Source organism: Drosophila ficusphila, unplaced genomic scaffold (assembly GCF_018152265.1).
Source record: "Drosophila ficusphila isolate 14025-0441.05 unplaced genomic scaffold, ASM1815226v1 contig_414, whole genome shotgun sequence".
In the NCBI taxonomy this organism is placed as follows: domain Eukaryota; kingdom Metazoa; phylum Arthropoda; class Insecta; order Diptera; family Drosophilidae; genus Drosophila; species Drosophila ficusphila.
Window position 1 is genome coordinate 4487354 of NW_025064328.1, and position 21267 is coordinate 4508620.

General features: G+C 42.2%; 5 protein-coding genes across 8 annotated transcripts in view; 2 read left to right on the top strand and 3 right to left on the bottom strand.

Moving 5' to 3' along the window:
* Positions 1-1613: 1613 nt before the first annotated feature.
* Positions 1614-3729, bottom strand: LOC108087677 (fas apoptotic inhibitory molecule 1). Its single transcript, XM_017185182.2, has 4 exons — positions 3009-3729; positions 2829-2894; positions 1964-2269; positions 1614-1865 (listed from the first exon to the last, which is right to left on the bottom strand). Exons 1-4 carry the CDS (start codon positions 3144-3146, stop codon positions 1674-1676), a joined length of 702 nt encoding a protein of 233 aa, XP_017040671.1. The 5' UTR covers positions 3147-3729; the 3' UTR covers positions 1614-1673.
* A 2286-nt stretch (positions 3730-6015) lies between these two features.
* LOC108087730 (protein lap1) lies at positions 6016-10504 on the bottom strand. The gene is made up of 6 exons (XM_017185250.1): positions 10161-10504; positions 9889-10098; positions 9697-9832; positions 9351-9640; positions 7501-9294; positions 6016-7442 (listed from the first exon to the last, which is right to left on the bottom strand). Exons 2-6 carry the CDS (start codon positions 10039-10041, stop codon positions 7266-7268), a joined length of 2550 nt encoding a protein of 849 aa, XP_017040739.1. The 5' UTR covers positions 10042-10098; positions 10161-10504; the 3' UTR covers positions 6016-7265.
* An 863-nt stretch (positions 10505-11367) lies between these two features.
* LOC108087746 (alkyldihydroxyacetonephosphate synthase) lies at positions 11368-16298 on the top strand. Of its 3 annotated transcripts, none has more exons than XM_017185269.1 (6): positions 11368-11386; positions 13217-13422; positions 13822-13908; positions 13968-15156; positions 15567-15671; positions 15729-16298. In XM_017185269.1, exons 2-6 carry the CDS (start codon positions 13298-13300, stop codon positions 16125-16127), a joined length of 1905 nt encoding a protein of 634 aa, XP_017040758.1. In that variant the 5' UTR covers positions 11368-11386; positions 13217-13297; the 3' UTR covers positions 16128-16298. The 3 variants fall into 3 exon arrangements, with proteins under 3 accessions (XP_017040758.1, XP_017040757.1, XP_017040759.1); XM_017185268.1 differs by lacking the exon at positions 11368-11386 and adding an exon at positions 12981-13071; XM_017185270.1 differs by lacking the exon at positions 11368-11386 and adding an exon at positions 12997-13038.
* On the bottom strand, positions 12307-12778 carry LOC108087748. The gene is made up of 2 exons (XM_017185271.1): positions 12662-12778; positions 12307-12568 (listed from the first exon to the last, which is right to left on the bottom strand). The coding sequence occupies exon 2, from the start codon at positions 12565-12567 to the stop codon at positions 12400-12402; it is 168 nt and encodes a 55-aa protein (XP_017040760.1). The 5' UTR covers position 12568; positions 12662-12778; the 3' UTR covers positions 12307-12399.
* A 2120-nt stretch (positions 16299-18418) lies between the features above and the next one.
* The window catches only part of LOC108087654 (KN motif and ankyrin repeat domain-containing protein 1), a 30598-nt gene continuing 27749 nt past the window's right edge, over positions 18419-21267 (top strand). Inside the window, exons 1-2 of one of the 2 annotated variants that reach the window (XM_017185136.2) lie at positions 18419-18778; positions 19869-20371. In XM_017185136.2, coding sequence (XP_017040625.1) covers positions 20370-20371 — 2 coding nt within the window. In that variant the 5' untranslated portion in view covers positions 18419-18778; positions 19869-20369. The remainder of the gene's footprint in view (positions 18779-19868; positions 20372-21267) is intronic. The other variant, XM_017185135.2, reaches the window with a different exon arrangement.

Below are 21267 nucleotides of genomic sequence, written 5' to 3' on the forward strand. Positions count from 1 at the left end.
TATTTAAGCACCTAGGCAGCCAGGCAAACTTTATGCAAGCAAAGGAAAAACCATTTCATAACTCAATGCAAGACTTTTCACCAGGAAACTTAGGGACAATGCTCCCGCAAAAGAATGCAACAAGAACTTTTTAAGCTAACAATACGTGCATCAAAATATGAATATATATAATTTTTAAAGGTTTAACACTAACAAAGGACATTTCAAGTTTAATTTTACTAGCCAGGAGGAGGTGCGAGAAGAAGAAGAAGAAGAAGGAGAAGCAGGAGTATATATTTCAAATGAATCAATCTATAATATCTAAGCATATATAAACTCTAATGTAAAATGTGTGTGTGTTAGTTTATAGAGAGCAGAGCATGGTTTTTAAAAGCGACAGCAAAAGATCGACATATATTATATGTGTACTGTGAACAGCAATAGTTAATGAGAAAACGAAAACAAAAACAAAATACCACAAAATGTAATTTCGTAAAACTAATTTTTACACAGAGTATAGTTAACCAATTCGGGAGAAAATTCTCTTAAAACGCGAACAAAAACATATTTATTTATTGTATTCATTTTGTATTATTTATTTATAAAAAAAAAAACACAAGCAAACACAATCCGTCTACTGGCAATATATCTTCGTTAAGTATTAAATAAACTTTTGTTTTTTAATGCATTCCACTGTACTTACAACAACAAAAATATATATATTTTTGTTACTTTATTGAGGCACCTAATAATGCCATTGCAAAAAGCATATTTACAAATTTTTAGTGATGAGAACTTTCGTCGAAAAGAAAATCAAAATTCAAATTCTTTTGGGTTCCTCTTTTTGCATATTCTGCGTAAATTTTTAGCCTAATATTTAAATATACATATACACATGAAACTTAAATACAAAATTGTGTACTATGTTTTTATAACCCACATACAAATATTGTGAAATTAATTAAAATTAGTATATATCGAAAATATCATTGTGTTGCAAAGGTAAATAAAGTATTGTGTTTTTAATTGAAACTAAAAATAAATTTCAACAAAAATGTTACTTGTTAATGTATGAAAAGCAAATAAAAGACAAAAAATTAAGCGCATATTGTTAAATTTCCGAATACAACGCAATCTAAACAAAACAAAAAGTAATATTGATCAAACCGAGTTTTTGATTCAAACAAAATAGTAAGAAGCAATCAATTTAAATGCAAAACAAACAAGACGAACACTAAATCAATTTCAAATTGCACTTGACGGTTGACGAGTTGATTAAAGCCACATTTATACTTTAGCCAAGCCCATTGATTTTGTTGTTGTGTTTGATAACCAAGTTCGATGCGTAAGTTAAATTAGTGTTTAATGATTTTAAACGAGCGTATACATAAATTTGTATTTCTTCAACTGATGTTTCCGACTAATTTTACAAACTGGATGCACTTTTGGCATACATTTCAGATGCTAGCAAAATGTCAAAATGAAATTGAAAACGTAAACGATAGTTGCGTTGCAATTATGCATATAAACAAACAAAAACGAATAAAGTATTGTATAAGAAAAAACCGGTTTCCTTTTCAATTAGTTTGAAAACCATTTTTTCGGTAAAACTTTTTATTAACAACTGGGGGAGGGGGAAAATTCAACAAATGCAAAACATTTATCCTAAAGTGTGTGATGAGGAGGGCTCGCCCTCAGTTGGTCTGCAAAATGGAGACCGGCTCTTGCATAATCTCCTGAATCTTCGCCTCCGGAACTTTCACCCCATTGGCCAGCAGAGTGTGAACGATGCCATCATGTTTATTGCCACTTGAGCGTGCCTGAAGCACGAATTCCGTGTCCTGCAGCAGGAACTGGGTGTCTGTGCCGCCGTGAACGAAAACCGACTGCGGAACGGGGGTAATAAAAATGTGAGGATACTGTGTGTGCGGCGGAACCGGAGGAACCAAATGGAACCCATCTCTTTTTCTTTTTTTTTGCCTACCTCCTCGGTGCGCAGCTCATCGTTGACGTAGAGACTCAGCGTGTCCAGCTTGAGCATTATCCTGTACTCCTGCGACGCCTCCGCTCCCGAATCTCCTGATGATGGTGACTCGGATGTGTAGAGCCACAGTCGATACTGGCGCGTCATGTCCTCGGTGTACTGGTCATGGGACTTGCCATCGATGTACAGGGAGTACTCGTACTTGAAGCCCGGCGCAGGATCCACGCGGATGATGCAGCGCGTCTGGTCGATGTGGAAGGTGTCCTCGCCGACCAGCTTGAACATCCAGTCGCGTCGCAGGACCTCCTGTGGTGAGTGCAGAATGATTTTATTCACTCTTAATGTCGGTTTCAATTCGTTTGAGTTTATTGCGGATTTTATGTTTGAATTTAGTGTTGGTACGTAATAAACTCAATATTTAATGAGGTCCTCAACATAAATAAAGGAAGGCGGAATATCTGCAGGACATTTTCTGGAAATTTATTTCATTTTGCTAAACAATGGTGTTGATATCAAGGACTCTGACTCATTCATATACCATTCATGGAGGGGAAAACTGTAAGTGAAGTTGGAAATGTTTTACTATTGAATTAGACTTAACCAAGCATAAAATTAGTTACGTTCTTAATTTTACTAATCATATTCCTTTAACAAATGCGTTTAGTGTAACTCCCTAGTTATTATCCTGTGGATAAGCGTTCTCCGTGGGGAGTGAAAAGTAATTCACTTAAAAACTACACGTACGAGCACCGCCCGTAATTAAGTTCGCCTTCACAATGCAAATACTTCAACAGCTCCGGAGCTCCGAGAGGGCCACCCATTACCCATTTACCCATTTGGCCACCCGAAGAGCTAGAAAACTTACCCGTCCGTTGACCCAAATCATGCGCCTCCCACTCGTCGTTCCGTGTTCCAGCTCGATGCGGTACATCTAAGCGAAAAGGGGGCGACAATTATGGCGAATTTCCATCAATTTAAGTTGCGGTTTTCGGAAAGCACTCCCATTTGATAGCCACATATGTACGTATGTATGTAAGTATAATACCTTGCCATTGATGGGCACACACCACTGGGCCACGATATTCTGTTTATTGTAGCGCTGGTCCTCGGGCACATGATCCTGCGTCATCGTCGGCTGCGTGGACAGGTTCTCCAGTCGCAAAGTGGGCGAGAGAAAGGACATGGATGGCGATGGGGCTACAGCCTGGCTTCGATCCCACCGACAGCCAATCAATAAATCCTATTAATATTTAGAGTAATCGCCTTTTAAAGTGCAATCGAGAAAATGGGTTACACAACTCCACTCTCCCCTCCCCGCGAAAGAAATCTAAGGGAGTTCAAGGAACTCCAACAAGCCGGCGCGACTTGTGTAATCTGCAGATCTCGTTGAAATGCACTCGCCACCTTTGTTTTGGAGCCTCGTTTTCGGGGGCTAGATTTTATTCTGGCTTTCCTGGCTCTAACGGGCGGCGACAAAACCGCAAGAGCGAACCGCACGTTGTTAGCGCCAATGGCACACTAAACAACAAACCCGTGTACAATGAAAGCCAAAGGAGGAACTGAAGAAAAACTAGTTGTTGGGCCGGCTGGCTGCCTTTGCCTTTGCCTTTTGGCCTGGCTCTCTGGCTTTGGCTCTGTGCTGTACTCTGCTCTGTTCTGTTCTGGCCTTAGCTTTAGCCATTCTGCTGGCTCTGCTGTGCTTCTGGCCAAGAGTCGCGGTCGCGTTTGTTGGTCTGCCAAAGTGAAGGCAAAGTGCAGAGCAACTACGCCGCATGGCGCCAAAACAGAGTTGATTTGTTTCCACTACCCGTGCGTGTGGATATGGGCTTGAGTGTGTGTACAGGGAAAGTTCCTTAAGACGGAAAGTTCCTTGGTTAAAGGTAGAAAACTGAGGCAAGAAACCTGATGGTCGGGGTTGGTTTTCCCATTACATATTCACTTATAGTTGCTTGTCTTTGGATATGCCAGAAAAAGTAATACTGAATTGATCCATTCAACTCTTGGTTTCAATGGTTGTGATTTTATCAAAATATTTCTAAAATTTTAAAGGCTGTTTCCGTTAAAATATACTTAAGCTTAACCCCTTAACAAATTTATTAAAATAAGAAACTGAATTTTTTTGATTCTCATAGGTTTTCTGTTCCCTTTTCAGATTCTCATTCAAGGATAACCTTCCAACATAAATATATTTTATTTATCGAAGCATATCAAAATATCTTATTAATTATGAATGCACTCCCCGCAGAGTCTTCACTGTATCCACTTCTCAATACCCCGCCGAGTGTCGTCTCTCGCATAAAAATAAACTTTGCCCCGTCAAGTATGCAATTGTTTCTGCATTGCAATTGGCCCGCCTTTGAGAATGGGTGGGTGGGTGGCTCTTTTCCGCCTCCCGGCCACCAATTGAGCGTAAGCCAAACAATATTCGTGCATACATATTTTATTCTGGATGACAATTATTTGGCCCTGGGGGATAGGACGGACTCCACTGTGCCTGCCACATGGGCAATCGCCGTCGCAAATTTGTCGCATTTTGTTTTGTTGTCATGTTTATGGCGCAACATTTTCTGGCCATAAATACACGCCGAAAATGCTAATGACCAATAGGGTGGGCTGCACTGGGCCCACTTGCTTTATTCTTTCTGGTGATTCTTGGCTTTCAGCGAACGTGAAGACTTGCCGCCTCCGGGTGGTATTTCAATCGACCAGAAGCGATATTGATAAATGTATTTGGGCCAGATTGGATAAGGAGTCCACGCCGAAACGGGCACATCATATGTCAAATCAAGTTTCCCGGGACTCGGCCTCCACAGCCCCATTTGTCCCATTCAAACCCATTCCCAAGAAGTGGGTGAGTGGGGTTGGTGGGTTGGGTGGGTGCTTGGGTTGGCAAGAAAAACATATGCCATCGCCCCAGCACGCGAAGGTCACTGACAAAGCGCCGTTTGAAGTCGCTTACAGTTTTAGTTGATGTTGACGCTATCAAAGGGGGAGAGTGGGTGGCATCTGGGTGGGTGGCCTTTCGACTCTCTCTCTCTATGGTATGTGTGTGTGCTGGTGTGTAAAAAAGTAAAAAAAAAAAGACCAAAAGAAGGCGGGGGCTTGACAACAACAACGGCACCAGATAACGAAACATTTGACAAGGACAAGGCTGCCTGCCGCCACCCATCACCCATCACCCATCAACTCCCCTTTTGGCACGAAGGCAGTGTGTTAGTGTAATTATTAGTGCCGTACAAAATAAATATGCACGGGTATTCATACAAACATCCTTTCTTTTTTGACGCCAGCCCGCGAATCCGCAGGCTAAAGTACCATGGGAGTTTTGTTTTAAAAGCAGTTCTATTATTTCTAAATTGGATGTTACTCTATAGCCTAACATTTTCATACTTTTTGATTTATTTTTGCCGTTAAATTAAGAAATATGTTTTGTTTAGTCCCAACAAAAATCTTATGAAGGTATTAAATCACAACAGATCTCGAGCGCCCTGATAAATTTTCAATTTATAAAAATTACCCTGTTAAATGGTTTTAGTTCCATGACCCAAAAATAAGTTCTGTAAATTTGCATGACCCTCCCCAGTAAATACCTGCATTCCATCAAAATGTTTTCCACTTGTTTCACCTTTTCGGCCCATCGTCCTTGGTTGCGCTTTTGGCGTTGAATAGTTTCCAGTTGAATTTATGGACCATTCCGCTGGTTGTACACTTTTTATGCAAATATATATGGCCAAAGTGCCGCAACAGACAACATTCGCTGGCGCTGTCGGTGATGATGTTGTAGCCAGTCCTCCGAGGAGTCGAGGAGAAGGACATGCGGGGAGTGGTTTTCGTCCTGGAGGATTGGATTGCGTGCTTGGCTGGTGTCAGCCGGCTGGCACACTACAAATGTCGCCGACAATTAATTTCCATAGATAATTGCCTGTCGATAACGACAGCGGCAGCCGGGGACATTAATCAAAGGGCCGGCTGTTGACTAGATGGTTTCTTTTTTTGTTTTTTGTTCTTTTCCCTTTTTGGTAGCTGGATAAGATTTAATCAAAAACTATGGCGAAATGACAAAGTGAAAGTTGTATTTCAGTGATTTGTGGTAACGCTCTTAAATCAAATTGAATTGGCAAAATGTGTGCGCTCGCTTAAGTTAGCTAGATTCGTATGTGTGTGTGTGTGAGTGTGAGTGTGTTTGGGTGTGTGTAATTCGATAATGCACATATGTATGACTATATATAATCGCTATGAATATAGAAGTGCTTAACTTTCGAATAGATTTCACGTGTGTTTAACCAGATAAATAATAATACTGATCACAACGCCAATGGTGTGAGAATTCAGTTTGTGTTAACAGTTCGCATTGAAAATGATGTTTGACACTTCGATCGATTGGATAATAAATATAGAGTATACGTATATGTAAATATATATAGAATTTATATTGCTGCACCATAACAACTAACATAAACAGCAAATATCTTTTGTAATCAAGTAATTGATCTATACATACAATTTTGGGAACAAATTTGAACAACGCTGGGCGTAAAATAGGCGCTAGTTGAAGGTAATTTGTCAGATTATCGCGAGTATATATATGTATGAGTGCGTATATATACCTATAATCGACGCTAATTGCACTATTTATGTGTATTATGCTGTTACATTCCACTGGCGGTCAGAATAATATTCGCACAGCTCGAGATGCAAATGCCATTAAAGTGTAAGCTACGCGTCGTGATTATGGAGTACAGATAATTTATATTGCTCTAGAACTCATAATTGACACAAAGTAAGATTGCTTCTCATAATGCTTAACTTAACTATTTACATAAGATACCGATTAAATACTGATTAAATCAAACTTTGATAAACATAACTTAAAAGCCGCTTCGATTGGATGCAAAACGACTGTGTTAGAGTCAAATCATAAATGCACTCAGTTTCATTTAATTCAAATTCAGAGAATACTCGTTCAGGGCTATAACTACTAATTTTGGCCGTATTGTGGTATTATTTTTCTATTGAGTATGGGATACTTCATCTAGGTGTAGAGAAAATGGCAGTTTGGATTGATCTATCTATCTAACATACGAAGAAAAACATGGGATCATCTAGCCGGCGATTGTGCTCTATGACTGATCGTTTGACCGCCAGTACGGAAGGGTTATTATGAACTAACATTATGATAGGTCCAAGTGGTTGCGATCCGATATCGGCGATGCTGCTTATTGGAAAAATGCGTTAGAAAAATGCACAAAAAGTCTTCGGTCTCGGGATGGGATTCGGCTTAGGTTGGTTCACAAATGGTCCATCATTTTCTCGACAACATAATGTTCATTACCGTGCCGCAGTTAAGCAGCACTCGTTTGGCATCGCTCAGGTTGGCATTTGTCAGGTCGTAGCCGTCGATCTCAAGCAGCTTGTCGTTCAGGTTCAGCAGGCGGGCGGCATTCGTATTTGGCGTTACGGAACTCACAAAGATGCCGACCTGTAAAGGAAAATAATAACATGAAAGGATGTAAGGGGAATAAAGCTATTAAACTCACCTGATTTAGCAGCTCGGCTACGTCGAAGCCAATGCTGTGCTCCCACTTGAGGGTAACCTGTTTGACTGTCGGGTTTTTGTGGACACCAAAGATCCAGGTGGATTTCTTGTGGCTCGCTTTGGAAGTATTGTTTGTGGCCGTGGAATTAAGCGAGTGCTGCGACATGGTGTCGTCCAGCTCCTGTTCATCCTCCTCCGGACTTAGCTCCAAATTACTGCTGATATTGTTCTGGTAGTCCAACTGATCAACAGACTCCTCAACCTCCTGTGCGCCAATCGCCGTGGTCTTGAAGTTGCTGTTGCTGTTCAAGGCATCCTGGTAGATGGTTTGATCCTGCAGCTGCTGTTGTTGCTTGCGCTGTCGCATGGACTCGTAGAGGTTGAGATCCTCTGGCGTTTTCTTCGTGTAAACTCGAGCGATGTGGTAAGGTGGCGGCTCCAATCGAGGTGGTGGCGCCGCCTGTTGCTGCATGGCTTGCTGCTGCAGCGGCTGCAGTTCGTAGTCCTGATCCCCGTTTAAATGCGTGGTGGGAAGCGGCGTGTTGGCCTCCACGTAGAGCTGCTGGTAGTGCGCCTCATAGTTGACCAGTGGCAGGCCATAGTACTCCTGCGTCGGCACCGGATGCGCCAACTGCTGCGGCTGCTGATAGACTCCGTAGATGTGTGTCGTATCGGGCGCCATGGCGTATATTGCACTTGCTGTGGCCTGGTCCACAGCATCCTGGTTGGCATTGCTGCTATCACAGTGAACTTGGCCGTTGGCCACCACCCGCGCCTCTCGCACTTCGCTGGCATTGGCCGATGTGGTCGCCGCCTGAGCCTGTCGCACGTACTTGGCCATTTGACGCAGCTCCTTAGGATACGGAGTGGGCGATCGCATCAGCCGCACGGATCCAGCCATCTGATCGGGCGTCGGGGTTGGCGGAGCAGCCACGTAGCTCGGATAGCTGGGCGCTGGCTGTGCTTTGGCATTGCTCAGGATGGTGGCCTCCTCGGCGAAGCAGATCCTCCTGGAGGGACTCACGTGGGGCTGCTGCTGATTGGCGTAGACGAACTCGTATTGCTCCTGTGCTTGCTGTTGGGCCTGTATACTGTTCATCTTGAAAGTGACCTGCGGCAGCATGAAGCAGGTCAACTGGGTCTTTGTACTTGCATCCAGATATTGCAGAGGCACCAGTGGCTGCGATTGATTATCGCTGAGCCACATCGATGTGAGATTCACTAGATTTAGCATTGAAACAGGCAATGCATTTATGTAGTTATTGACCACATTGAGTACCCTCATCTTGCCCAGGTTGCCGATATTCTGTGGCAGGGCGGACAACTGATTGTTGGCCACACTCAAAACACTAAGCTGCTGGCAACTGCATAGCTCATCCGGCAATTGACGCAGCTGATTATCATCGGCGAATAGGAAGCGCAGACTCTTCAGCATTCCAATTGTGCTGGGCAAGCGTATTAGCTTATTGTGGCTTAGCACCAGTTCCTCCAGCTGTTCCAAATAGCTAATACTGTCAGGCAGTTCCGTCAATCCGTTCGATTCGCATTTGAATGTCACCAGAGACTTCAGCATGCCAACGCTGAATGGAAAAGCTTCCAGATTGTTGGAGCATATGGACAGCACCTCTACGTTTCGCCAGTTGCTCAGTTCACTGGGAAGAGTGTCCAGGAGATTGCCATTGGCCTCGAAGTGCTGCAGCTCACGCAGCTTGCCAATGTTGGGCGAAACCCGGCGTATTTGATTGAAGTCGATCCATAGTTCATGCAGAGACTTCAGCTCGCCAACAACTTCGGGCTGGAAAGGTGTTATAAGTTATTGAAATTTTTTACAGGTCAAGCTTCTTTTCTCACCAGCTCTGTAAATTCATTGCCACCAATGTCTAGCCTCTGAAGGTTGATCAATCGCACCATGGACTTGGGCAGCGTGATAAGATTGTTGAGTCGCAGCTCGAGAATTCTCAAGTTGACCAACCGCCCAAAGTTGGCGGGCAAAAACTCAAGGTAGGTCTCATTTAGCAGCAGTTCTTGCAGCGAAATGAGCGAGGTAATGGCATCGGGAAGACGTTGAAGGCTATTGCAACTTAGATCCAGGTGGGTTAAATGCTTGCACGACTTGATCTCCTCGGGCACATTGACAATTACTAAAGGAAGGACATGTTTTGTAGATTTAAGAAGAAAAATAAAAAGACAGTCTTACAATTCCTGTTGAGATCCAAGTGTTGTAACTGTCGCAGACTGCCAATGGCCTGGGGTATGCTTTCTAGATTATTGCTGTTTACGTGTAGCACCCTTAATCCTTGGCAATAAAACAATTGCGGTGGCAGCGATTGCAACTGGAAGATAATGAAAGGTAAATAAGGGTCCACAGATAAGGCCAATAAGTATTCACCCTTGTAGTGCTCAGGTAAAGCTCTTCCAGAGTTCGCTCATGCTGCCAAACCTCCGGGAAATCGGTCAAAGGGGTATTGCTATAGTCCAGCTTGTCGATCACCTCCTCACGCTTGAACTTAAAGCAGGGGAAGCATTTGCTCAGCAGCGGCATCTTTGGGTTAAGTTAGTTTATTGCTTTTCGTTCGTTAATAAGGCACGTTTGTGGCGGCTGTAAAGACCATTATATATCAGTCATATAAGTTACATGGACCGGATTTGGGTTGGGCTCACCTGTGATTCATCGCCTCTGGTGGAACGCTCTTTTGGGTCCTTCTATATTACATTCCATTTCCATATCCATTGGCATTTCTGGGCTTGTTATTGTTCTGGCACCAACACTAACACACACAGGCACACTCACCCACACTCGCATACACACAGGAGACTTGGCAAGCCTCTCTTTTCGTCTTATTGGGCATTTACTATCCATAAATCGACAAATTTACTATTTATTTAAAGACTTCGTGCCGACCCGGGGTGAGTGATGTTTGTTTTGGCCATTAAATTGCGTTTTATTTAATGTTTTTCACTTTGAAAACGACAAGTTGCTTGCAGGTGTTAGTGTTGGTAAATGCCGAACGCTGTAGTGATGGCAAGAAATTAAGTGTCAGTTTGGCTAGCAAGTAGTTATCGGTATTTAAAATATATTTTTTTTTTTAACTTGGTAACCAAGACAATATATAGAAGAAGACATGAACACAAAACTTTTTCTCTAAATATTCAACTTAAGCTCAACCGCAGTAACGTCATGTGGTCAATATATTTTAATATATAGATATGTCAGTTTCACTGTAAAACATCGTAAACCAATCGATTAGTCCAATGCCGCAAGTATTTGGCCTGAGAGACAGGTGGCGCCACATGTGAACCGTTACTTTTCAATAAAAACAAAATAAACGTTACAAAAGCATGGCATCCCACTTGCATTTTTTCTCAAAAATGCTTTACCCTTTGCTAATTAATATTGACTTAACACTTCCTGGCTGCGATTGCGCTTAGGTAAACGCTGCTGCTGCCGTGTTGTCACAACTGTTGATAACGGCAAGTTGCTAACTTGGCAATAAAACAAATAAGCAATAAGGGAAATCAAGCGTTTTTGAAGTTGCAAAGTTCAAATGGGTTAATGCGAATTCCGGTCAAAAGCAACCAATTAAATCTTAGCTCATACTGTCTCCAGACTTCAAGTGTCGTCAGGTTTCGTGTGTTTCGTTGGTGTGAAAATTATTCAAATAACGGCCTTTTTTTTTGGATTTTGTTTTTGTCGTATTGCCGCGTCGTCGGCGGAGCATTGACGAATTTACACTTCAAACAATTGTTAAACTATACAGCATAGTGCAAATAAGTACGTAATAAACAATCTGCTTGTTGCGCTGCCATTTGCAAGAGAAAAGTTGTGTGGCTGCGGATAAGCTCAGTTTCGGTTTCAAAGTTGTGCGCTGCAGTTCGATTCGGTCTAAGTGAGTTGCGGGATAACTGTTCAAATGTTGCAGCTATATCTCAGAAATCTGGGATAAACCAATAGAATACTGCGTATACACATTATCAAATAAGTCTTTAAACTGCAGTGATTGTTAAAGTGATTCTTGCACAACATTTATAAACCATGGAAGTCAGGATACAGATTAAGCAATTTCCAACTATAGAATTTTATCCTTTTTGTAGTGAAATACAAACAAAAGTAAACAATGACGGTTAAATTTAAAGTGTTTTGTGACCGTTTCTTTTGATTGATTCTACTTTGTCCATAATTGTATTTTAGAATGCATGCTCACAGGTTCTTAAAGAGAATTCCGACAAGAGTTTGCATTTAAAATTAACAGACACCTGCTAGGTTTTCACGAGAAATTATAGACAAATAGTTCGAATTGATTTGTTTGCAGCGTCTATTATCCCGTGATGGTATTAGTTATTAATAGGTCAATAAGGGTGCATTATTCTACGCATTTCCTTTTACTTTCATTCTTTCTCTAGATCTTGAATAATTGAAATGTTATGACGTTTAAATTTTTAAACACCTGTCGACAAGGGCGTCAACAGATGTTTTTTTAGGGGTATTTAATGATATTAAACTTTTTATGAATTTTCCAATAAACCAATGTAATATCTAAACGATATTAGGAACCAAAAAAATATCGATCCCCTTCCAATTTCTCGTGCACGTCTATGTTTCTCATTGGGGAGCGTCACACTTTATTCAAAAGTTATGCATGACTCACACTAACGCACTCGCCAACGTGAAAGATAAGCGAGAGAGCAAGAGAACCGGAAGGGGAGTGGGGGAATACCACCCCTGTAAAGCACGCCACCCCAAAACTTTGGGCTCTCTTCCTTGTGGGCGTATTTCCACCCCCTGAGCGAAACGGTTAAACAGAGCGCATGTGGTTTTAATAGTTTTATTTTATCATTTTTCCCTTGGCGGGAACTTTACTCCGTCCGATCTGCTTGATTTCTAACAATCCAGGTACGAATTTTACTTCTTCTTGCCTTTGCCCTTCTTGGCGCCCTTGGCATCCTTCGCAGCTGGTTGCTCCACGGTGGCAGTGGATCCAGCTGTGGCAGGATCTGCGGTCGGTTTCGCCCCAGCAGGAGCTGCAGCTCCCTTTTTAGCGCCCTTGGCTGAATCCTTCTTTCCGGGCATGCTAAATGGGTAAAAAGAAGATTCCACCAATCACATTAATACTTGTAAATAACTTTTCGAGTTTACTTAAAGTCAAATAAATTTCTTTACTAACTTGACAAGAATTTGGAACACAAAAAAACAAAACGATTTTCACTCGACAGAACACTGTGTTAATCGCTTGAAATTCCGGAGCAAAGTGATTTCCATGAGGAGTTTAAACTTTTGATTTAAGTTGAAAAATCAAGGCTTGCTTGGGTCTTTTGATAAAACGTATATTTTAAATTCGAACCGTTTTGCGAATCGGTTAACGGTTCGCGCCTGTTTTGGGGGGGGCGGGCTCTCTTTGGCTCTCCGGGATTCTCCTGTTCTCTATTTCTCAGTATCTCTCCGTCCGTGGTCTCAATTTTCCGATTTCCCTGCAGTTGAGGAAACGAAAGCCAAGTGCGCGCACCATAGGCCGCATAATTTTCTAGTGCAATTTCTATTTAAGTAATTTTAGTTTTTAGCCCAACGTGATTGCCGGTAGATTAGGAGTTTCATTCATAAGTAGATAATTCAAATTTCAAACAAAGTTTTAAAGCAAAGTTAGCAGGCAACGCCTTTACTGACAGCGCCCACAAAAAAAAAAGGAATCACAGCCATTATCGATTTTACTTTCATGTAAAAGCGTTCGAAAAGTGACTACAATTTCCTGGGTGAAGTTCTGTTCCTTATATTCCAACTACGCCAAGTGCAATAAATCCGGAGAATGGCAGCCAAGCGGAATGCGGTGACCACGGAAGCGCCGGAATCGTCGGCGCCCGGCGAAGGTACCGCCCTGGCCCTCGACTCCCGCCTCTCCAAAAAAGTGGAGAGCGTCATTCCCAAAAAGCGGTGAGTGGCGGAGAGATAACACATTTTATTTAAGCACTGTTTACACCATATAAATTAGGGTACGTAAAAACCATTTAAAGCTCGGAAAATATTATATTTTGTAACACTGGTAATATAATAAGCCTTTGCCTATGAAGTAATACATTTTATTGGCACAGCGTGTACACAGTAAAAAAGCATTTGAGGCAATCTTAACATCTTTATTACTTTAAAATAAATTGTTCCTCTCAAAAGTTTGTTTGTTAAATTTTGTTTTTAAATTGTTTCTTTTAATAAAAATTTTATTTTAATCTATTGAACCCAGGATTTAATAGGGTCCACACCTGCTCATTATCTTATCCTAATGCAATTTTAATGTTAGAACTAATGTATGTTTATTTCCATAATCACAAACAACAGCCATGAAGCCCTCAAGTGGTTTGGATGGGGCTACAACGACTCGCAGTTTTATGGACAGGATGGCATCATTTGTTTTCGCGGTGAAAGGTTAGTTAATTGAATTAAAAGTAACACATCAACAGTTAATATAACCAATAACTTCTCAGATATCCCCTCGGTGGCTGTGACTTACCCACCTTCACAAAATGGGTGGAGAAAAAGTTCGATCTGAGGGTGGATGCCACCAAGCCGTATCCCCAGTTGCCAAGATCGTATCCTCGTCCCGTTGAGAATGCTCCTTTTCTGCAGGAACTAAAAGGCACCACTGAGGTGGATCACTCCCTGGAGGGAATCGATCGCCTGGTGCGTTGCCATGGCCAAACCCTCAACGATATCTACAGCCTGTGGCACCACAAGTTCCAGAGGATTCCCGATCTGGTGGTTTGGCCTCGTTGCCACGACGAAGTTGTCCAGTTGGTTCGGCTGGCACACAAACACGATGTGATGCTGGTGCCTTTTGGTGGAGGAACGAGTGTCTCAGGGGCCATCACCTGTCCCCAGAACGAAAAGCGGATGATCGTCGCTCTGGACACCTCCCAAATGAACCGATTGCTCTGGTTGAACAGGGAGAACCTCACCGTTTGCTTTGAGTCCGGCATTGTGGGTCAGGATCTGGAGCGAGTGTTGCGGCAGGAGGGATTGACAGTGGGTCACGAACCGGATTCCTATGAGTTCAGCACCTTGGGAGGATGGGTGGCCACCCGGGCATCTGGCATGAAGAAGAACGTCTACGGGAACATTGAGGATCTGGTGGTCAGAGTTCGGATGGTCACTCCATCGGGAACCCTGGAACGCGAATGCAGTGCGCCGCGTGTGAGTTGCGGTCCGGATTTCAATCATCTGATCCTGGGATCTGAAGGAACCCTGGGTGTGATAACCGAAGTGGTGCTAAAGGTGCGTCCATTACCAAAAGTAAGGCGCTATGGATCCCTGGCCTTCCCCAACTTCGAGCAGGGAGTGCTCTTCATGCGCGAAGTGGCCCGGAGAAGATGCCAACCCGCCTCCGTTCGTCTGATGGACAACGAGCAGTTCATGTTTGGCCAGGCTTTAAAGCCGGAGAAATCCTTTTGGGCCAGCGTGGTGGATGGCCTGAAGCAGCGCTACGTTACCTCCTGGAAGGGCATCGATCTCAACCAGATCTGTGCAGCCACCCTGCTCTTCGAGGGCGAACTGAAGGAGGTGCAGCGCCAGGAGGCACTCATCTACGAGATCGCCGACAAGTTCAAAGGGTTTCCCGCGGGCGGACAGAACGGCGAACGCGGCTACATACTCACCTTTGTGATTGCCTATATTAGGGTGAGTTTAGGTGTTTATTTAAATAAATAGTGTTTAACTAAAGACCAAGGTCAGAACATGAAAGATAAAGTGTTATATCCGGCTGTTTATCCATAAGATTGGTTTTTGTTGCACTCTTTGAACATAGTTCATAATTAACATTAGATAACTGATTATAATATCAGTGTTAATGCTACTTAATCAGATTTGATCATTATATAATTTATTTATCTAACAGAAGACAAAGGAATACTTAATGCCATTTTTAGAGATAATTTTGATGATTTTATCAGTTAATTGTACAACCAAATTAAGATTATAGATTCTATTTAATAGTTAAGTTAAAACTAACAAAGGTTTTTAGCATTATACGAATTAAGTGAGTTGTAATTTTACCTTTATCTTATTGGTTGTCCTTTTAATATTTGCAGGACTTTGGTCTGCATCAAGGAATTGTGGCGGAGTCCTTTGAGACTTCGGTGCCTTGGGACCGCTGTAGTCTGCTCTGCCGCTCGGTCAAACAGCGAGTGGTATCTGTAAGTACTGAAAGTTAATAACAATATTCATTATAATCACAATCATATAATTTTTAGGAGTGCCACAAGCGCAGCATTATCTTCTACACCATTTCGTGTCGAGTGACCCAAACATACGACGCCGGAGCCTGCATCTATTTCTACTTTGGATTCCGCAGCACGGACGTCACCGATCCCGTAGAGCTTTTCGAGGCCATCGAGCACAGTGCCCGGGATGAGATCCTCTCATGCGGCGGATCACTATCCCACCATCATGGTGTGGGCAAAATCCGCAGTCATTGGTACCGCAATGCAGTCACCGAAACAGGGAGTTCACTGTACTCGGCTGCCAAGCGGCATCTCGATCCAAAGAACATCTTTGCTCTGGGCAATCTCCTGCCCCTGGAGGAGGGTCATCCCAAGACAGAGATTCCACCGACACCGACACAATCGTCACCACCAAAGGCCAAACTGTAGAGGGTAGCCCACTGAAGAGTGCGCTTAGTTCATTTACTAGTCTTAGTCACTTCACCGATTTCCTAGTCGCTCTTGGGGGTTCTATTCAAATATGTTCGGGTCTCCAGGTACCTTTTTTGTAGCGGGCTCATGTTTTCTATGGGTTTTTATAAATAAACGGAATATTTCTTAGATTGTGATTTATATTTTCAATTCCTGAAAGAGCTTTCAATTAGAATAATTTTCCCTGTGTAACCATGACCATAGACACAACCGATTTCTGTGTGCGTGTCCAAATGCGAAATGCTGATCATTGTCTTCTCATCTGCTCATCGAAGTCATTTGCGGCTTGATGGCGCACCGTGCCGTCCAAGAGAAGAGCCAACATCGGAGATCCAAGCGCCCAGAGCCGAGAGATCAAATGTCATCAAGTTGTCAACTTCGTTAGCATGCCACAAGGCAGCGATCCAGCTTGGCTTAAAGATCTTTCTTGGTCTTGCTGGTTAACAGATGCACAGGGGAAAATTTAAATATCTTTCAAGTATTTATTTTTTACTATTTGGCAGTAAACTTTGGCAGCATTGCAGCATAAATTTATAATAACTTTAACAGGTTACTTCAACTGGTACAAAGATCACAACAAAACTTATTTGTTTACTTTTATTTTGGAGAATAGTTAAGCTGTAGTGATCCCCTTTAATTTATTGTTCTGAAATTCAAGAATATAAATTATTTTTTATTATAATAACATTAATCATAATATTTCAACTTGAGCTATCATTCCTTCCTGTGTGCAAATAAAAATGGGAATGAGTCAACTCCGGCGGCTTATTGATGGTCGAGGAGGAGAAGTTGTCGACTTGGCCTGTCTTGTTACCCAGGCAATGGATACTATATGGTGTATGTGGCACATACCCCCCGAGTGCATTTCGGCCACGCTAACACACACACACACACATGCGGCCTATAAATAAAGATTACAATCAGCAAAAGTGAGCAGAAGAGAGGTCCGTCTAAGCCCCAGAATGCCGCCTGGAAATTGTCAGCAATTAACCCGCGGGTCAGTCCCGGAAAACGCTGGCAGTCCTGCGTCCAGTCCAAAACCCTGTGATTTATGCCACAGCACAGCCTCCCAGCCAAAAACCCACAATCAAGGCCGACGGAGAGCGGAGACGGAGGCAATGGCCATCCTGACACGTTCGCCAGGCGAAAAACAAAGCGCGAGGAATGCTCTTTTACCTGAGGGAGATGGACATAACTCATTTACATTGAATGAAGAAATGCCTACGAGGAGATGGAAAGGAGCAGAGTCTCGAAATTATTAAGGAAAATAAACCAGAAGTAGGCGAAGCGCAACATTTGAGCATCGTCACGTACACTCACCTTACAGCCACAAGAGGATTTCCTATATACTAAATCATAGAAAGATCACAGATAGGAACAAATACGAATTTTATTTTTCAAATCATTTCTTTGCATTAAAAATTGTAATACATTTTTATAAAAGACTTCATACATTTTTCGGACCTGAAATTGGATTTTCAGAAGCCATAACTTTGTCAATTTTAAAATGATTTCAACGTGGCATACCTCTAAACGTTTGTAATCGCATCCTTGATAAAACGATATTCAAAGTTTTCCATTTTTCAAATGTTCGATTTTTTGACCCTCTTCATGTCAGATTTTTTCAGCTTTTCAATGATTCTCATTATTGTGACTTCAAATTGGATATCCTGTACCCATAACTTTGTCAATTTTGATCCGATTCCAAAGTGACATACCACTAAACGTTTGTAATGGTTTTTTTATCAAACGTGTGATTAATTTTTAATTTAGTCGAAGGTCGATATTTTGACCATGTTTAATATTATATTTTAAGTTCAAAAACATACCCAATGAGAGCTTATTGTTCTTCCAGTTTTAATTAAAATTAAATTCTATTATTATTTTCAATCGAAGTGCTGGCAACATGCGACTGCTTGGCGATGTTGCAGCAACAAGTTGCCCGCTCGCCGGTCGTTTGAGCCAGTTAACCCATTGAAGCCTGCCCACCTGAGCGCTCTGTCGGCGTCGTTTTGTTTACCTGGGCATCGCTGCCGCCGACTGGATTCGGATTCGCACCTGGCGCTCAGTTGCGAGCAACGCGGCCAGCGAACAACAACGTCGAACCACCGGCGACGCGACTTCATTTAAATTCACTTCGTATTCCCAAATGCAGATCGCGTTAGAACGTTTTGTTTGGCAACACGGAAAGAGTTGAGTTGAGCTGAGGGATCGGGAGAGCCGCACTACTACTATATATCGCCCATATATATTCGGAGAGCGGCGGAGAGTGAAAGATCTGGCCGGGATTACTTTTCCGGCAGCTGCACAACTTCTGTTGCAGTTGCAGTTCGTACGCGTCGCTTGCAACATCGTGTCGCGCATTGCCACTCCGACTCCGAATTCGATTCCAAATTGGATTTTCCTCTTCGACTTCGCGTTGCAGTTTTGTGTGTGGGAAAATGCGACAAATTATCCGGCTTCGGGTGTTTTTTTCCGTTCATTAAAAAAAACGTTTTGTCGCTTGTAATTGAGCGGCAGTTGCTTTTGTTTTGCCTTTAAAAGAGCATTTAATAGTGAAACAGGTGCGTGAGCCAAAGGCGAAACAAGTTGTTACACAAAACGCAGCAGTGAGCATAACTTTAATCGTATAAAATCATTAAAAGTGCATTAGACAGACAACCTGACCAGAGGCGGAAATTCTAAAGCCTTTCATCGGTCAACCCGTCAGTCAGTCATTCAGTCAGTCACTCAGTCAGTCATTCAGTTTGTCAGTTTTAATGCACCTGCAATGACTCGTTAAAATACAAAAAAAAAATTGTCGAGAGATGCCCCTTATTGCTTTGCGGACCTCGGAGCCATTAAAAAAAAAAAACAGAAACCGAAACAATTTCGCACTAAAAATCCAACCCACGTCGGGTGGCCAAAGTGCTTTATAAGACCAACAACCCATAAAGTGATCTCAAAAGTCAGCAATGCGAAATATACACACGCACCTACAATATGATAATCATAAAATCTGGCAAAAGGCATTCGGTTTTTTGGTTTTTGGTTTTTGGTCAGTTGGAGTTTGTATTTCTTTTTTTCGCAGCTGCATGGCCCACGCTAAATTCTCGGTTGCGATATTTGGTTTATGAGTTCTGTCAGTTTGCGTGGGTGCTTGGGAATAACTTCAGATCGTATGGTATACTAGTGCTAACCTTGGAATGCCTCCAAAGATTAAAGTTTGTGTTGCCACTAAAGTGTTTTATGGGGATTTTTAAGAGCAGATTGGGGATATCCCATAAAGAATTTTAAAAGCTTTCAATAAATGTCGGAACATCTTTTGTAAATGCGAAATCTAATTTAAAATTTTGGAATACTTTACTTGCAATTCTTTTGTAGTTTCAAAGCTTCTCCTCAAATTCTTCCTCGTAATTTGAATTCCCATTTTGAGCCCACCCGCTGCTTTTTTTGAGCTTCAGTAATTCCAAGAATGCCCATCCGTGTGTGAGCAGAGCCAACTAATAATTCATCAGACAAAGTATTCCCCATTTGATTTTGCATAAATGTCCAAGTCATGAGGAGCCAACGAAACGTGCCTTTAATTCATCTAATAGATACTTGAACTGCCCATCAGGCTGACATTAAACAAATGTTGCCCATTAGGCGGCATGTTCAGCATAAATGAAGCATAAACCGAGAGCCGCAACAATAATCGGTTAACGTTAACCCTTGCAGCAATAGTAACAACAACAGCAGTAACAACAACAATTGGCTAAGGAAAATGCAGTCAAGGCGCACTTAATTAACATGCAACTGGCAACGTTCGCGTAAAAAAGAAATAACAAAGAAAATAACGACAGCCACGACAAGTTAACGACAACAACACGTTGAAAAGTGCAATCCGCAGTAATCAAAACAGCACAACAACAACTACTCCAACAACAACAACAACAAGAAAAGTCCTAGGAAAAAGGTCTCGTTTTTCGCCAGAAGGTGACGAGCGGTCTAAGTTTCGCCAATCAGTCAGCTAATGATGCTGAGCCAGCAGAAGATGCAACTGTTGCAACAACAAAAAACAAATGCAACTGCAACTGCAACAGCAACAACAACTGCGGATGCGCCCTGCAGCTGCTAATTAAACCGCTGCTGCTGCGCCGAGGGATGAACAATTGCAGCTGCAACAATCAGCAATTTGTGCTTCGACAACAGAACAATATCTCCAGCAAATAAGCCATAATGTAAGTATGCCTAAATTATAGAGAAAACTTCCCCCGAAATCTTCTTACCAGAATTTAAAAACCTGTAGAACAAACAGTGTAGTTCTCTAGGAATCAAATGCAAAATGAAACTGAAAGATATATAGTAGAATTCCTTAAAAAAAATATATATAATAGAAAAGTCATATATAGATTATTTTGAATTCAAAATAAATGTTTAATAAAATATTAGTATAACAATATAACTTTGAGATATACCTTATCCATCAGAATTAATAAAACAACTGTGATAAAGATCTTTTATATTATTTGTAACTCACTGATTATCTTGCTTTTTAGCATACAAATCTAAGTTAATTTGTATAACTAAAGTAAGGTTTTACCTGGATACCAAGTTAAAGTATCTATAGGTAACCAGAAAACTTCCCCTAATTCCTATTATTTTTTTTATTAAATGTACTTATAAGTTCAAAGCCTCTGTTGGCTGCGTGTATTGGCTGTCATTTGACTTTCTTTCGATTCGCGGCAGCAGCAGAAGGAGCAGCAGCAACCACCCCATCGACTTTCTAAGCCAGTTGCCAATTTAGTGCATTTGGCTGATTTGGCCAGAGCCAGGAAAGCTGGCCAAAAGTGGCAGTGGCAGTGGCTGTCGCCAATTGTTTGCCGGCTCTCCTCCGCTGGGAAGACGCCTGCAGTCCGCAGATTGCTGTAGATTGCAGACTGTAGACTGCAGACTGTAGACTGTAGATCGCAGACTGTAGAGAGCGGACAAAGACGCAGTTGCAGTTGCAGTTGGAAGTTTGCAGTTGGCTGTTTCAGTGGAAGACTGGGTCGCGTGTTTGACACAAATGCCTCGAATAGTTTTGAAGGCGGTTTGGCCCCACTGCGATTTATGGTCAAAAGCAGCGTTGACTTGG

Bases quoted from the DNA above. Each gene is read 5' to 3' on its own strand.
- LOC108087677 (XM_017185182.2), bottom strand. From the start codon at position 3,146: ATGTCCTTTCTCTCGCCCACTTTGCGACTGGAGAACCTGTCCACGCAG. The intron at 2,270-2,828 runs GTAAGTTTTCTA...CACTCACCACAG, and splicing joins TGATTTGGGTCAACGGACGG to GAGGTCCTGCGACGCGACTG. The intron at 1,866-1,963 runs GTAGGCAAAAAA...CCCGTTCCGCAG, and splicing joins ATGAGCTGCGCACCGAGGAG to TCGGTTTTCGTTCACGGCGG.
- LOC108087730 (XM_017185250.1), bottom strand. From the start codon at position 10,041: ATGCCGCTGCTGAGCAAATGCTTCCCCTGCTTTAAGTTCAAGCGTGAG. The intron at 9,641-9,696 runs GTAAGACTGTCT...TCCTTCCTTTAG, and splicing joins CTTGGATCTCAACAGGAATT to TAATTGTCAATGTGCCCGAG. The intron at 9,295-9,350 runs GTGAGAAAAGAA...ACACCTTTCCAG, and splicing joins GCAATGAATTTACAGAGCTG to CCCGAAGTTGTTGGCGAGCT.
- LOC108087746 (XM_017185269.1), top strand. From the start codon at position 13,298: ATGGCAGCCAAGCGGAATGCGGTGACCACGGAAGCGCCGGAATCGTCG. The intron at 13,909-13,967 runs GTTAGTTAATTG...ATAACTTCTCAG, and splicing joins ATTTGTTTTCGCGGTGAAAG to ATATCCCCTCGGTGGCTGTG. The intron at 15,672-15,728 runs GTAAGTACTGAA...TATAATTTTTAG, and splicing joins TCAAACAGCGAGTGGTATCT to GAGTGCCACAAGCGCAGCAT.
- LOC108087748 (XM_017185271.1), bottom strand. From the start codon at position 12,567: ATGCCCGGAAAGAAGGATTCAGCCAAGGGCGCTAAAAAGGGAGCTGCA.